Source organism: Schistocerca americana, chromosome 2 (genome assembly GCF_021461395.2).
Source record: "Schistocerca americana isolate TAMUIC-IGC-003095 chromosome 2, iqSchAmer2.1, whole genome shotgun sequence".
Taxonomy (NCBI): domain Eukaryota; kingdom Metazoa; phylum Arthropoda; class Insecta; order Orthoptera; family Acrididae; genus Schistocerca; species Schistocerca americana.
Window position 1 is genome coordinate 1,022,135,902 of NC_060120.1, and position 16,701 is coordinate 1,022,152,602.

Sequence of the window (16,701 nt, forward strand, 5' to 3'; positions counted from 1 at the left end):
CTACGTTGTGTAATTTAATTTAAAAAACCTACCTGTTGCCAACTGTTCGTCAAAAATTGTGAGCCATATGTTTGTGACTATTACAGCGCCATCTATCACAAAGCGAAAAAAGTGGTTCAACTAAAACATTCATATTTCTTTACGTACTACACGAATATGTAATAAAAAATGGGGGGTCCTGACCTATGGCAGCGCCATCTATCTAGCGAACCATAGCGCCATCTGGTTTCCCCCTTCAAGCTAGACAAGTTTCGTTCTTTGTAGTTTTTTCGTTTGACGCTTATTTCGTGAGATATTTGGCCCGGTCAAGATCAGTCGACCACTTAGCGCGCCAGACTATGATTTAGTTACCGTTGTTAACATTTCTTTATTAAATTTCACGTCCTCAAGAGCGTGTGTCATCACACTGGCTTTGTGTCTGTCACCAGCTGGCAAGACGGAAGACTGGAAGCGCATCCTGGACGTGAACGTGCTGGGTCTGAGCATCTGCACCAGGGAGGCCGTGCGGGACATGCTGAGCAGGGGCGTCGACGACGGCTTCATCATCCACATCAACAGGTGGGCTTGTGATACGTCCTGTGTGTGGTGTCACCGCCAGACACCACACTTGCTAGGGGGTAGCCTTTAAATCGGCCGGCCGGCCGAAGTGGCCGCGCGGTTCTGGCGCTGCAGTCTGGAACCGCGAGACCGCTACGGTCGCAGGTTCGAATCCTGCCTCGGGCATGGATGTGTGTGGTGTCCTTAGGTTAGTTAGGTTTAACTAGTTCTAAGTTCTAGGGGACTAATGACCTCAGCAGTTGAGTCCCGTAGTGCTCAGAGCCATTTGAACCATTTTTAAATCGGCTGCGGTCCGTTAGTATACGTCGGACCCTCGTGTCGCCACTATCAGTGATTGCAGACCGAGCGCCGCCACACGGCAGGTCTAGAGACACTTCCTAGCACTCGCCCCAGTTGTACAGCCGACTTTGCTAGCGATGGTTCACTGACAAATTACGCTCTCATTTGCCGAGACGACAGTTAGCATAGCCTGCAGCTACGTCATTTGCTACGACCTATCAAGGCGCCATTACCAGTTACTATTGATACTGAATCATGTACCGTCAAGAGCGACGCTCATCATTAATGGATTAAAGTTAAGTATTCCACCAGCTACGTCCGTTTTTCTAAAGTCTAATTTCCTTGTTCTGTTCCAGACCTCACGCCAGCCTGCGTGAGCTAAAACGCGTGCCTTTCGGCTTCCTCTAATAATACGGTGTTGGCTCTCCTGCCAACCCACAACACTGTGTCAATATCGTACTCTTTTATTCAGTAACGTATTTCATTTAGGAATACTGCTTCAACAGTTATACACTGAAGGAAAAAAGCACATCAAAAAACAATTAGTGTCCAGTAACGAAATTTCGGGAATGTATTTGTCTGGAAGACATATTTAAGTGACTAACATTGCGAGATGACAGGTTAATCTAAGGGCGAGATAGGCCATCAGAAATGTGAAATACTGGTACATTAACAACGAGTGTAACCGCCAGAATATTGAAAGCGAGCATGCAAACGTGAATGCATTGCGTAGCAGAGGTACTGGATGTCAGTTTGTGCGAGTCAGTTTCAGTTCATGTTGCTCTTGGTCGGTCAGTACAGGGATGGTTAATGATGGTCGTGGATGGCGCTAGAGTTGTCGTCAGCCGATGTCCCGTATGTGCTCGACTGGAGAGAGATGTAGTGATCGAGCAGGCAAAGGCCACGTGTTGACACTCTGTATAGCATGTTGAGTTACAAAGCTGTATGTGGGCGAGCGTTATCCTGTTGCAAAACACCACCTGGAATACCGTTCATGAATGGCAGCAAAACAGTTCGAATCACCAGATTGACGTACAAATTTGCAGTCAGGGTGCCTGAGATAACCATGAGAGTGTTCCTGCTGTCATACGAAATTGCACCCCGGATCATAACTGCAGGTGTACGTCCACTTTGTCTGTCCGGCAGATACGTTGGTTGCAGGCCTTACACTGGCCTCCTTTCAACCAGCACACGGCCATCACGGGCACCGAGACAGGATCAGCTTTCATCAGAAAACACAATAGACCTCCACCATGTCCTCCAGTGAGCTCGCGCCTGGTACCACTGAAGTAGCAAATGGCGGTGGTTTAGGCTCAGTGGAATGCACGCTCCAGGGGGCCTGGCTCGGAGCGTCGTTGAAGTAACCGATTTATGACAGATCGTTGTGTCACTGGGGTGCCGACTGCTGCTCAAACTGCAGATGCAGATGCAGTGCAAACCGCCAGAGCCATATGCCCAGCGCGGTAGTCTTCCCTTCGGTAGTGCCATATATCTGCAGCCCTGTCTTCTGATCTGACGCCTGGGGCCTAGAATATCAAGTAGACGAGGGATCGTGTTAATCATTGCATGTATGTTATTTAGTGAACCTATTAATACACTACTGGCCATTAAAATTTCTACACCAAGAAGAAATGCAGATGATAAACGGGTATTCATTGGACAAATATATTATACTAGAACTGACATGTGATTACATCTTCACGCAATTTGGGTGCATAGATCCTGAGAAATCAGTACCCAGAACAACCACCTCTGGCCGTAATAACGGCCTTGATACTCCTGGCCATTGAGTCAGAGCTTGAATGGCGTGTACAGGTGCAGCTGCCCAAGCAGCTTCAACACTATAGAGTAGTGACTGGCGAGCCAGTTGCTCAGCCACCATTGACCAGACGTTTTCAATTCGTGAGATATCTGGTGAATGTGCTTGTTAGGGCACCAGTCAAACATTTTCTGTATCCAGAAAGGCCCGTACAGGACCTGCAACATGCGGTCGTGCATTATCCTGCTAAAATGTAGGGTTTTGCAGGGATCGAATGAAGGATAGAGCCTTGGGCACCCAATACGATCACGCCGGGTGATACGCCAGTATGGCGATGACGAATACACGCTTCCAATGTGCGTTCACCGCGATGTTGCCAAACATGGATGCGACCATCATGATGCTGTAAAGAGAACCTAGATTCATCCGAAAAAATGACGTTTTCCCATTCGTCCACACAGGTTCGTTGTTGAGTACATCATCGCAGGCGCTCCTGTCTGTGATGCAGCGTCCAGGGTAATCGCAGCCATGGTCTCCGAGCTGATAGTCCATGCTTCTGCATACGTCGTCGAACTGTTCGTGTAGATGGTTCTTCAGGGATCGAGACGTGGCTGCACGATCCGTTACAGCCATGCGGATAAGATGCCTGTCATCTCGACTGCTAGTGATACGAGACGATGGGATCCAGCACGGCGTTCCGTATTACCCCCCTGAACCCACCGATTCCATATTCTGCTAACAGTCATTGGATCTCGACCAACGCGAGCAGCAATGTCGCGATACGATAAACCGCAATCGCGATAGGCTACAATCCGACCTTTATCAAAGTCGGGAACGTGATGGTACGCATTTCTCCTCCTTACACGAGGAGCAACGTTTCACCAGGCAACGCCGGTCAACTGCAGTTTGTGTATGAGATATCGGTTGGAAACTTTCCTCATGTCAGCATGTTGTAGGTGTCGCCACCGGCGCCAACCTCGTGCGAATGCTCTGAAAATCATTTTCATATCACAGCATATTTTCTTGTCGGTTAAATTTCGCATCTGTAGCACGTTATCTTCGTGGTGTAGCAATTTTAATGGCCAGTAGTGTACATTCAACTCCCCCCTCCCTCCCGCTAACATTACTATTATCTCCTTCAATCAAACTCGCGTTCCTGGAGTGTTTGCACTTGTACCACTTTCGTCGCGCGTCTGTGATTGCGTCCTTTAATTTTCCAACCAAACAGTTCTAAAAATCCAAAGAATTAAAAACGAAAGAAATTTGGTAAACTTTTTATGGAGACTGTAGATCTTTTGATTCTTGCACTTGCAAACAAAAATTGATGTGGAAATACCCGCCTTGTGCAAGACACTATGAATTAATTCCACCCCCATACATATATGTTACAGGACCTTACGTGTTGAGGATGATGCAGAAATTTTCCAAGTGTGTAATAAGAAAATTGTGACACATAATATTTTAATACAGTTATAAGTTGGAGTAATAGAGTTATAAATTGAAGTCCAGTGCTTGTCACCTGGCAAAGGCAGATACAATAATGCAAAAATTAGACTCAGAAGCCCCCTTTTTCCATTTCCTTATTCATTATTAATTGTTTTTATATTAGCGTTATTTATCATTTCTGCTGATATTAGTTTCAGTTATAAATTTTAATTACTCATTATCATTATAATCAGGGTTGTGGAAATTACTTTCTGAAAATAGCTAACTTACATTTGAAGTTACTCCCCAGGAAAAGTAGCTTGGTTACAGTTATAGTTCCTATGCATCAAAAGTATCTGTATCATTTACAGCTACCGTACAGTTATTTTTACAGTTACTTTTAAAAATTATAACTGTAACCCATTTGTAAATAAATTGTGAGCTCTATACATCAAGAAAGGAAACAACCGTTGATGTCAATCAATAACTAAATACATTGTCTATAATAATTAAATACATTGTATACAGCATCATCCATCCCACTGTATTTCGGATGAACTGCTTGGTCATTTTCAACAAAAGATGTTTTTCAAATGTTCTAGCCCCAGCTTGCCCTCGTTGCCTTCAACACAACACCACCTCTCTACAGGTGTCTGGTTGTGCACGCTTGTGTTACATTTACTAAAGAGGGTCTTGATTGTGGGAAACATATTGAGAACCTGTGTATTTGTTGAAGAATTTCCTAAATATTGTTCAGTGCCCTGTTGAGCACTTGCGATGAGACTATTTCGTCTCTCAAATCAGAAAAAAATCTTCTCTCGCATCCTCAAATACTGCTTTTCCCTGACAGCGTCCACTAGTGTTGTGGTTTACAGTGTGGCTTCCATAATACGGCCCTTCGCTGCATAGGCATGTGGTTGATCATCCAGTTACTTTTGAATTTTGGGTGTAAACATGCAGATAGACTTCGATCTTTTTTTTTTTTAATTCATGTTCAAACCTGTTATGCACTCCCAGAAGAACTGCATCAAGCAGATGCCTGCACAGTGTCAGCTTAGTGGATAACTTATTCAGGTTTTGTTTAAAAGCAGTTGGGGAAGGACTCCCATGAACATATTGTGTTCACCTTGTAGCAAGATCAGAGCCTGGGCCAGTGGACCCTTCACTACACAATATTCTCTCAGGAGAGACAATGGTTAATCTTACCAATGACCAAAAATCCATGCCACTGTCCTTGCTCTTATCTACCGACTTGCAGTTCTGTTGAATAGCCTCATTCATTGAGTACCATCTCGTAACTACAGGTGTTAATAAATAGACAATGGGAGTGGTTTCGATATGGTCTGCAACTTATGTTGACTGATGCTGTTTGTTCCAAAACTTGGAGCATTTCGCCATGGAATTCCTTGAAACTTCTTTGAATTTTATAAATTCAAGTGCATGTTCAGAAACTTTCACGGAAATCAAATTTAATGTACGACTTACACAAGGGTGGTAAGGAGGCAATAGTATCTTTTCCACATCGCTTTCAGTTTCTCTTACTGTTTCTAATATACTGAAGGCATTTGTATTTACTAAAGCATCATAATCATTATCAATTTTATCTTCTTGTTCATCATTAATGTTTTTGCCTCTGGAGCAACGTAAAAACGTTGCTAAATTTGTGCCATTGTCTGTTGTGATGCTAAATATTTTATTTTGTATGTGATGTTCTATCAATGTGTTGCTTATTTCCTTGACCAGAGCATCGTAAATATGCCCTCCTTTCATAGGTCTACTGTTCAACACTGCCAGTTTTCTTTTCAACGCGACTGGATCACGCCGGTGACGATTAATTACAACGAAGCTCGTAAAACACAATAACGTAATACAACAGAAAAATGGATGAATAGACCTTGGAAACACAGGGAAAGCTAGTGAGAACTATATTGACCTTCACATTAAAATATAAAACATATTAAGTAAACAAATAAAGTAAAAACTAAACTAATCTAAAATACGAGACTTTCATGAGAGTAATTTTTCCCTTTATTCCGTACGTCGGTGGTAGTTGCTGCCGTATCCACTTTCTCAACTTCACATTGTATTTGATGTTTCATTCTCTCAAATTCCTTATTCAGTATTTCGCTTACAGTGTTTATTTGTTGTGTTCTACCCACTCGTCTTATATAGGCTGCCTAGGAAAGCTGCTCTCTCCTAATGCAACACAACAATTCAAGCAGATCGTATTAATGGAGTTTATTACAAAAGGAGATGATTACAATACGTAACTTTGTGAGATATAGACGTGCCGCAAGCAAGGGGTGACCGACAAACATAAGCAAGCTCTTCAGTCTATACAATTCGTAATACAAGAGAACCAATACAGTTTCTAAGTCACTGCTGTAGCGTTCATAGGTCGGCACGACTTCGTCTCGCGCCGTAGCTTCGCTTCGCTCTAAAACTCTGGCTACGTATGCCAGGTGTGTGGGCAGTTTAAGCAGCGGAGCTGCTGTTACTGCGTTGACCTCTGTGGGGTGCAGTGGGACCTAACGTGTTGAGCTGTCCTCACTGGGTGTCGTTGATTATGACGCCCTTTGTTTCTATATCGGGCTGCAAGAGAAGACTACTCCGCAGTAGGTCGGGCCAACGTGTTGTTGGCCTGTGGTGGACCTGTTGGCCCAGACCACGAATCAGGCGGCTGCCAGACTGTTCTGCATTGCTGTAGAACACTCTGGCGATTTGCAGGAAGCGATCCCGCAGGAAAGGGATGCCTGCTTCCTCGTGTAGCAGCCTCGTCGGGTAGCGAGGCGGCTTGTGAAGCGCAAGTCGCAGCGCTCTATTTTGCACGCGTTGGAGCGTCGCAATGTGCGTCGCTGCCGCGTTACCCTACACCAGTGCCGGCCGGACAAGGGACAAATACATGGTGGGGCCGTGGCGTGGAGGAAGTGTTGATGAAGGGTTGAGCAGCGGGTAAAGCGCACGAAGGCGCCCCACTGCCCGCCCTCTGACGCCTCGGACGTGTGGCAGCCACGTCAGGTGCCTGTCCAACGTCACCCCGAGGTATTTGCCGGTCCGCAACCATGGGATGGGGCTCCCCATGATCGTGACCGGCGGTGGGTCCGGCGGCAGCCTCTTTCTGCTGAAGACGACAGCCTGACTCTTCGCAGCGTTGAACTTTAAGCGCCATTTCGTGGACCAGGCGCCCAGGACGTCACATCCGAGCTGGAGGCGACGGCGCATCTCGGGCGCGTTTATGCTGCGGGTGAACAACGCCGTGTCGTCGGCATAAAGGGCCAACTCCACGCGTGCCACCCGCGGGGCGTCGGCTGTGTACAGGGAGTACAGCAGGGAGCCGAGGACCGACCCCTGCGGCACTCCCGCTCGAATCTACCTGTCGGTGGAAGTACCTCCATCTGCTCGGACGTGGAATGTGCGTCCCGAGAGATACGAGCGCAGCAGGACCACGTGCGACGTCGGTACCCCGTGCACAAAAAGTTTGTACACGAGGCCGTCATGCCACACGCAGTCGAAGGCCTCTGAGACGTCGAGAAGCACCGCCCCTAGGTACTCCCGCATCTCCAGCGCTCGCATCGCCTGCTCCACGAGGCGCAACAGCTGCTGCGTGGTAGAGTGGCAGCCCCGGAACCCAAACTGCTCTTCGGGAATGAGTTGCTGTTCCGTCACGTGGCGCAGCAGCCGCTCCGCGTACAACCTCTCAAACACTTTTGAGAGGGGCGGGAGCAGACTGATCGGCCGGTAGTTCGCTGCTGGCGTGCATCCTTGCCGCTCTTGGGGATGGCAACCACTTCCGCATGTTTCCACGCGGAAGGGAAGGTCCCAGAGCGGAGGATACTGGTAAAGATGTCCGACAGAGATTGGTGTACCTTCGGCGGTAGCATCCTCAACAGGTAGTTGGTGACACCATCCGTGCCACCCGCCTTCTTCGGGTTGACGGAGCTGCAGATCCACTTCCTCAGCTGTGATTTGCTCGATCGAGTCGTCTTCCTCCCGTGCAGCGAGGAAAACCGGCAGGCGGTCCTCCACCAGACGGACGTGGTCGGGATCGACCACACCATCAGCGGGTTGAAAATTTTCCGCGAACGTGTCCGCGAGGATGCCGGCTTTCGCATCTGGCTCGCAGACAGCGTTCGCACCCGTATAGAGAGGCGGGACTCGCTGGCGACGACGAAGGAAACGCTTGGCGGTCCGCCAAGCACTGCCGTCTGTCGTTGTTAGGGTGGCCACCAGGCCCGCCCAGTCCCCATGTCGATGGTCGTCGATGGCGGCCCGAATCTCGCGCCGCGCCCTGTTGCGGCGGCGCTTCGTCTCTGGCAGCCGTGTGAGCTCCCACTCCCGGAAGAGGCAATTCTTGTTTGTGATCGCCTCTAGGATGTGCGGCGGGAGTTGGCGCGACATCTCTCGCGGCCGTCCCGGCCGCTTGGGGGTGGCCGCCTCCGCTGCAGCCAGTGTGTGCCGCGTGAAGAAGGCCAGCGCTGCGTCAGCCCCTTGCACAGCGGGACATGGCGCGCCCTCGAGGCGGTCTAAGACCTCGATACGAAAGCGTGCCTCGTCTCTGCCACGGAAGATGTGGAGGTCGGATGGCATAGATGCACCGATGACGTCCATGCACCGGGAGGTGATCGGACGACATGGCGCATCTAACGGTGGCAGATGTGAAGTGCCCAACACCTTTGAGCGCGGCGATGTCGAGCACATCTGGCTGGCCGCGGTGGGAGAAGACAGTGTGGTCGTAAGGCCCCAGTACCATCGCGCCATGCCGTTGTGTGGCGCGAAGGAGGCGGCGGCCGCTGGCGTTGCTGATGCGGGAGTTCCATTGCGGGTGCTTGGCATTCAAGTCACCCGCAATGAAGACTTTCCCGCGCAGTGCCAGCAGGGCGTGGAAGTCCGCCTCCTGAAGCAGTCCCCTCGGCGGCCTGTAGGCCGCAACGATGGTGATGACCCCCGCCGTCGTGGTGACAGCCACCCCAGCGGCCTCCACTGAGGCGAGGGGCGGTAGCTGAACTTCATGATGTTTCAGGGACGCCTTGATATGAATAGTCGTCCCGCCGCCGTGGGTGAACCTGTCGGTGCGGTAACACCGATAGTTGGCCACCTTGACGTGGATTCCTGGCTTCAGGAAGGTCTCGCACACGAGGCAGATGTCAATTGCCTCGTCGCGCAAGAACCCCCTGAATCCCCCTTGCTGGGGGACCAAACTGTTTGCATTGAAAGCGCAAACGGTGAGGCCATGGATATGGCGATTATCCATGGCGCGGTGGAGTTGCAACGCCGGCCTGAAGGGCCGACGTGACCGCGGTGACGAGCACCGGGAGTTGCTCGAGCAGCCGGCTCAACGAGCGCAAGAGCGATCGGAGCTCGGCTGCGTCGGTGGCCGAGGGGGCGGTGGGGGCCGCTGGGGCGGCCTCCGCCACTGGGGCGGCCGGTTGCGGCCGCTCCGTAGTAGACGACTGCCGTGGAGCATCGGCAGCCGATCGCGGTTGCGGCGCAGCACGAGGTGCCGTCCTCTGCTGCGGCAGAGTGTCGTCGGCAGTCCGTTGTGCAGCGGCAGGGGTGGCCCGGCCCGCGCGCTGGAGACGCCTGCGCGTGGCGGCAACCCGCCCGCTCTGCGTGGGCGCGGGGGTTGCCACCTCCACGGGCGAAGCCGTGGACGGTGCGTTCGGTTGCTGCGTCTCGCCCGCCACCTGTTCCGAACTTCGAGTGGTGGAGGCTGATGGTCCGCCCTTGGCGGCGGCAGCAAAGCTGGTGGACGGTTCCACCTTACGAGAAGGAGCAGCCCCTCCACTCGGTTGATTTCGGCCCCTTTTAAAAGCCGAACAGCCTCTGTAGCTGGCAACGTGCGTGCCGCCGCAGTTGAAGCACGTCGGCTTTTCTTCCCTAGCAAGCCCGCAGGACTTGCTCTCGTGCTATCCCGCGCACTTGACGCAGCGGGGCAACATGGAGCAGTAGCGGGAGACGTGGTCGAGCCTCTGGCAGGAAAAGCACTGGGCCCTCTTGCCTTTGGCCCGGAGAGGTTCCACCGGGACCTTGATCCGGCCAACCCTCTGCACCTGGAAAATCTTCCGGTTTTCCAGGTTGTCAACGAGGACAACCTGGTACAGCGGCATGTCGCGGTGCGTGCGTGGAGACTTCATCAGTCCGGTGGACCTGACGCCGAAGCCCATGTCCTCTAGCTCCTCTCGAAGGTAGTCCGCACCAAACTTGAGGGGAAGGTGGCGGAATACCACCTTCAGAAGTTTGAGCGGCTCGGAGGGGTGCGTGTAGCACGGGAGGCCATCTTTGCAGATGGCGTCCATCACCGCGCGGTAGTCCTCGTTGGACGGCACTGTGACCTTGTAGAGGTCACGGCCAGCGTTCTTGACAATGGTCGACGTGGCCACCCTGTCCAGTTTGTGCTGGAACTCCATGTACTCGCCGGCCCATTGGATGAGGATAGGCGGCGGCTTCTTCCGGGCCGGCGCCAGAGGGGTCGGTTGCTGCAGCGCAGCAGCCCTGGCGGTGTGCCGCCTGGGTGGGACGACAAAACCGTCTTCGGCTGGCTGCCGGGAGGCGGCAGGTGAACGAGTGGGCCGCCGCGTTTTCTTCGTCGATCTCTGCGTGGCGGTGCTCCGGGAGGAGCCCGCGATAGTCATCCCAGACTCTCTGGTGGAGGTGCGGGAGGCCATGGATGCCTTCTTCCGCGGCATCGCTGCTTCAGATGTCTGAGAGGGAGTGTCTGAATCGTGATGCGTCACAGCCCGGCGCTTTCTGGGCGCGCGGGCAGCGTCAAGGTCGGTGTCACGGCGCTCTGACTCGGCAATCGCCTCAGCCAGATTTGCGTCGGGCAGGTCGATGTCCTCCATCTCGATGGCCGCAGCTAGCGCAGCCACGGGCTCTTCTCGTGTCTCTGGGGCCAGTGGGGCAACCGGGGGCACATCGACCTCTCGAGTGGTCGAGGCCAGCGGCGGAACTCCCGCCGAGGCCGCCACCGCCGGGACCGCAAACTCGTGCGATGCGACCGGCGGGGCTCTCGGTGGCACACCCGACACTTGTTGCCTCGTGTGCGGTAGAGCGGCAGCCTTCTGAATGTTACAGAAGGCGAGTATAGCCGCCTCGTCATCCTCTCGACCAGGGTAGGAGTCCCCGTGGGCGAGTTTGTTCATAAGAATGAACACTCGATCACGAGAGTGCGCGTCAGAATTCGAAGAGTCAATCCTGTCATCGTCAGTTGTCGAAAGCCGGTTCGTCATAAGTGGGGGGCCGGATGGGGCCTCCACCGGGATCAACTCAGTCGCCTGAGCTGGCCCCGACGGACGGCGATCCGCCACACCCTTCGCAAGTAAAGCATTCTCTCTCATCGACATCTCGAACAGCACTCGTGCGTGCGTCCGTGCGTGCGCGTGCGTCCGTCGCGTGCGTCCGTCGCGTGCGTAGCGCCGTAGCTAGGCGGCCCGGCCCTTATATTATCTTCGTGTAGAAGCCGCTGCTGTCTCGGTGTCGTCCTAGAGAGGGGTGTAGAAGCCGCTGCTGTCCCGGTGTCGTCCTAGAGAGGGGTGTAGAAGCCGCTGCTGTCTCGGTGTCGTCATAGAGAGGGGTGTAGAAGCCGCTGCTGTCTCGGTGTCGTCCTAGAGAGGGGTGTAGAAGCCGCTGCTGTCTCGGTGTCGTCCTAGAGAGGGGTGCGTCAGCGTACTATTGGCTGACGTCGTCTCACAGCCCTCTCTGCTCTTCCGTTCTTGATCGTCGTGCCGGCGCTTGATTTTATGCTGGAACAACTGACACAGACTTTGGTAACCCCAGACATACAAGATCTATATATGGTGGCTCCTTTGCTATGTGGAATGCCTGAGCAGTATCTATGACAAAGTTCATTCCTGCAGTACCTATGATAAAGTTCATTCCTACTTTGTCTACCAATGTTTGAGTTACATGTTGTGCAGTTGAAGGGTTGCTCCAAGTGTTAATTGTTGTTTGTTTTGTGGTTGAGCCTACAATGTTACTGCTGTACTTTCTTTTTGCGCCATGCCTTTTGTTTTCCTCAGTTTGTTTTAGGGAACATGGGTGTTTGCTCTATACGAAAGTGAAAATTTGATATAATAGTTTTTCGTGTTTATAGTTGTAAATGTTGAGAATATTTCCTGAGTAAATAAATCAATGGCATCAATCACAATTTTATTTAAATACCTAAAGTCGCGTTTACACTGAGTTTAAAAATATGTTTCTGTTCGCAACAGTGTTTACAGCTTGCTCTGTAACATGATGGCAACATTGTTCGTCGTTTTCTACGCTGAACTGGCACTAAATATTTCACATTGTGTACTCGCATCAAGAGCTACACTACGCTACACTACGACAAGCTGCATTGATAGTACTCAACGAAATAAGCGGACTAAGAAAAAAGACGTAGTTGTCATTGGTAGACAAAAAACATATTACAGATAACGTGACGGGGATGACGCGCTGTATGAGCTGAATTTGGAAGATGGTTCTGGTTTTCGTAACTTCACGAGGACGTCGCCGTCCGATTTTGAAATTCTAATAAATATTACAGGTCCATTTGTTCAAAGAGAGACACAAATTTCAGAAAAGCAATTCTTGCGAAACGAGGGCTTGCTGTTAATGTTCGTGTATCGGTAGCAGGAGATTCCTCTCAAAGGCTTACATATTTATTCTACATTTTAAAGCCTGCCGTGTTTCACATAGTTCCTGGTGTTTTTGAAGCTTTGGACGAAGGATTATGTAAACGTAATTCAGTTATATTTATAGCACTGAAACATTTATTTGGCTCATTATATATTCATTTTCACTTAAAAATTAATCCAAACTGTCATTTTCAATAAATAAAACTTCTTTAGCTCCAATCTCACACACACTTTAAATGACTGTGGCAGGGGAATCAGCTGCTTCCGATCCCCTTTCCACATTCACTTTCACTACTGACTGCTGTCACCTACATACATGTAAATTGTAATGTTTTGTTACTGCCCTTTCTTTGACCAGCAGCTCATGTAACTTGCCGACGATAAACGTTCCAAAGTCAGATACCGAATCTTGTTGTTGTTGTTGAGAAATGAGAGACTTTGTTGAATCACACTTCACTGCTACTGGCAATGTAGCGATATTTTGTAGGGAGTCGTGCTTCTGTCTAATATTTCTACACCTAGGACTTCGAACATTACAAAGGGACTCCTCTGCGTCACACAATGTGACGAGTTTGTAAATTGTGCTTGTTTTCCACACCGTTTGGTAAAGGATCATACGGAAAGACAACACTCAACACTACACACAGAGCAAAAACGAACACTAGCGCTGCGGAATCGCATTTAGTGATAGCAAGCCACGAACATTGTTCCTTTACCGACACATTCGTGTAACGGGTTTTCTGTTGCCAACATGTTGCGAAAATCGGTAGTCCAGTACTAGCAGCGAACAATTTTGCGAACAGTGTTACAGAACTTGCTTCGAACTCTAGATGTAAGCATGCCTTAACGCCAACAACAAGCAAGAAACTATCCTGTACTTCCTCTTTTTTTTTTAAGTTTGCTGTGTAGCTTCGACTATTTTGTATTTTTTTCCCATCTGCACCCAATTTTTAACAAAAGGAATCTTTTTTTTTCATCTGACGTCAAAAACACAAACACGTCAGCATAAGCTGGCCAAGCATGCATACCTCTGCTTCCTTCTCCATGTCGGAAAGGTGTATGGAATGAGTGTAAACTCGGAGATTGCATGCTGTTTACGCGTGACGTGACTAGAATATACTCACTGTTGTGTATGCAACTTTCAAATACAAATGTTATGAATGCATGAGTGGGATTAAATATAATAATGGGACGAAAACGTACAATTCAGATATTTCCTATGTAAACTGTTCAAAAGATTTAGCTTCGAAACAAATATTATTTCTTCTTTTTCAAAATAAAGGCTGGTATTATGCTGTCTTGTGATTCTCACAATATTATGTGTTACATGCTTTTAAAAAAGTAACACTTTCGTTAAATCGTTAGCTATAAAAATAACTTAGTTATAGTTAAAGTTACTTTATGGAAATAATAATGCCGTTACCGACCATTACCTTTGAAATGTGCCTGTTAACTACATCGCGTTCACCATAAGAAAAAATCTGATTTAAAAATTACACCAAGCATTCTTCGGCGTTTGCTTGAATCTCATTGGATTTCGTTTCATGCGGAGCACAAGCCAAGATGTGTGCAGTATAGCAAAGTATGATCATTGTTGTTGTTGTTGTGGTCTTCGGTCCTGAGACTGGTTTGATGCAGCTCTCCATGCTACTCTATCCTGTGCAAGCTTCCTCATCTCCCAGTACCTACTGCAACCTACATCCTTCTGAATCTGCTTAGTGTATTCATCTCTTGGTCTCCCTCTACGATTTTTACCCTCCACGCTGCCATCCAATGCTAAATTTGTGATCCCTTGATGCTTCAAAACATGTCCTACCAACTGATCCCTTCTTCTAGTCAAGTTGTGCCACAAACTTCTCTTCTCCCCAATCCTATTCAATACCTCCTCATTAGTTACGTGATCTACCCACCTTATCTTCAGCATTCTTCTGTAGCACCACATTTCGAAAGCTTCTATTCTCTTCTTGTCGAAACTGGTTATCGTCCATGTTTCACTTCCATGCATGGCTACACTCCATACAAATACTTTCAGAAACGACTTCCTGACACTTAAATCTATACTCGATGTTAACAAATTTCTCTTCTTCAGAAACGATTTCCTTGCCATTGCCAGTCTACATTTTATATCCTCTCTACTTCGACCATCATCAGTTATTTTACTCCCTAAGCAGCAAAACTCCTTTACTACTTTAAGTGTCTCATTTCCTAATCTAATCCCCTCAGCATCACCCGATTTAATTTGACTACATTCCATTATCCTCGTTTTGCTTTTGTTGATGTTCATCTTATATCCTCCTTTCAAGACACTGTACATTCCGTTCAACTGCTCTTCCAAGTCCTATGCTGTCTCTGACAGAATTACAATGTCATCGGCAAACCTCAAAGTTTTTACTTCTTCTCCATGAATTTTAATACCTACTCCGAATTTTTCTTTTGTTTCCTTTACTGCTTGCTCAATATACAGATTGAATAACATCGGGGAGAGGCTACAACCCTGTCTCAGTCCTTTCCCAACCACTGCTTCCCTTTCATGCCCCTCGACTCTTATAACTGCCATCTGGTTTCTGTACAAATTGTAAATAGCCTTTCGCTCCCTGTATTTTACCCCTGCCACCTTCAGAATTTGAAAGAGAGTATTCCAGTTAACGTTGTCAAAAGCTTTCTCTAAGTCTACAAATGCTAGAAACATAGGTTTGCCTTTTCTTAATCTTTCTTCTAAGATAAGTCGTAAGGTTAGTATTGCCTCACGTGTTCCAACATTTCTACGGAATCCAAACTGATCCTCCCCGAGGTCCGCTTCTACCATGTTTTCCATTCGTCTGTAAAGAATTCGCGTTAGTATTTTGCAGCTGTGACTTATTAAACTGATAGTTCTGTAATTTTCACATCTGTCAACACCTGCTTTCTTTGGGATTGGAATTATTATATTCTTCTTGAAGTCTGAGGGTATTTCGCCTGTCTCATACATCTTGCTCACCAGATGGTAGAGTTTTGTCATGACTGGCTCTTCCAAGGCCATCAGTAGTTGTAATGGAATGTTGTCTACTCCCGGGGCCTTGTTTTGACTCAGGTCTTTCAGTGCTCTGTCAAACTCTTCACGCAGTATCTTATCTCCCATTTCATCTTCATCTACATCCTCTTCCATTTCCATAATATTGTCCTCAAGTTTATCGCCCTTGTATAAACCCTCTATATACTCCTTGCACCTTTTTGCCTTCGCTTCTTTGCTTAGAACTGGGTTGCCATCTGAGCTCTTGATATTCATACAAGTGGTTCTCTTCTCTCCAAAGGCCTCTTTAATTTTCCTGTAGGCAGTATTTATCTTACCCCTAGTGAGACAAGCCTCTACATCCTTACATTTGCACTCTAGCCATCCCTGCTTAGCCATTTTGCACTTCCTGTCAATCTCATTTTTGAGACGTTTGTATTCCTTTTTGCCTGCTTCATTTACTGCATTTTTATATATTCTCCTTTCATAAATTAAATTCAATATTTCTTCTGTTACCCAAGGATTTCTATTAGCCCTCGTCTTTTTACCTACTTGATCATATGATCATAAGGATACGTTTTATGCTGTGTTACACGTACTTAGACTGAGGGATAATGCGGGACATGAGCTTTAGAGGCGCACTGAACTGGGCTAGCAGTGGCCAGCCCGCTGGTCCGACTAAAATGCAATGATGTGAGCAGTTGCAGATCAGACGTAAAATGAGACTAGCGGGAAAACAATACAGCTTCGAATGCCATTTAATTTTTAAAGAGAATGAAATTATATTCCGCAAAAATCCAGTACTACCGCACGCTTCTTAGGCGACCAGAAGGCCAGCATAAAATACTCTTGTTCTCACCTAACATGGTGTTCTAATTGCAAACAAGAGTGATGAAAATTCCTAACTTAAACACAGAGTAATTTTTCTGAGCGAGCTACGTGTGAAGCAAAAGCATACTGCAAGGATTCCACCGTATTGTTGAATACTGAAGACATTGAAGGTATTAACTACAGTCAGTCTTCTGGTATTCTCTAAGTTCCTTCCTTATCCGAATCCGAGAAATACACTTCAG

General features: G+C 48.4%; 1 protein-coding gene across 1 annotated transcript in view; it reads left to right on the top strand.

Annotated features, from left to right (window-relative positions):
• The window catches only part of LOC124595596 (dehydrogenase/reductase SDR family member 11-like), a 133,655-nt gene that overhangs the window by 63,903 nt on the left and 53,051 nt on the right, over positions 1–16,701 (top strand). The window contains exon 4 of the mRNA XM_047134397.1: positions 429–558. Coding sequence (XP_046990353.1) covers positions 429–558 — 130 coding nt within the window. The remainder of the gene's footprint in view (positions 1–428; positions 559–16,701) is intronic.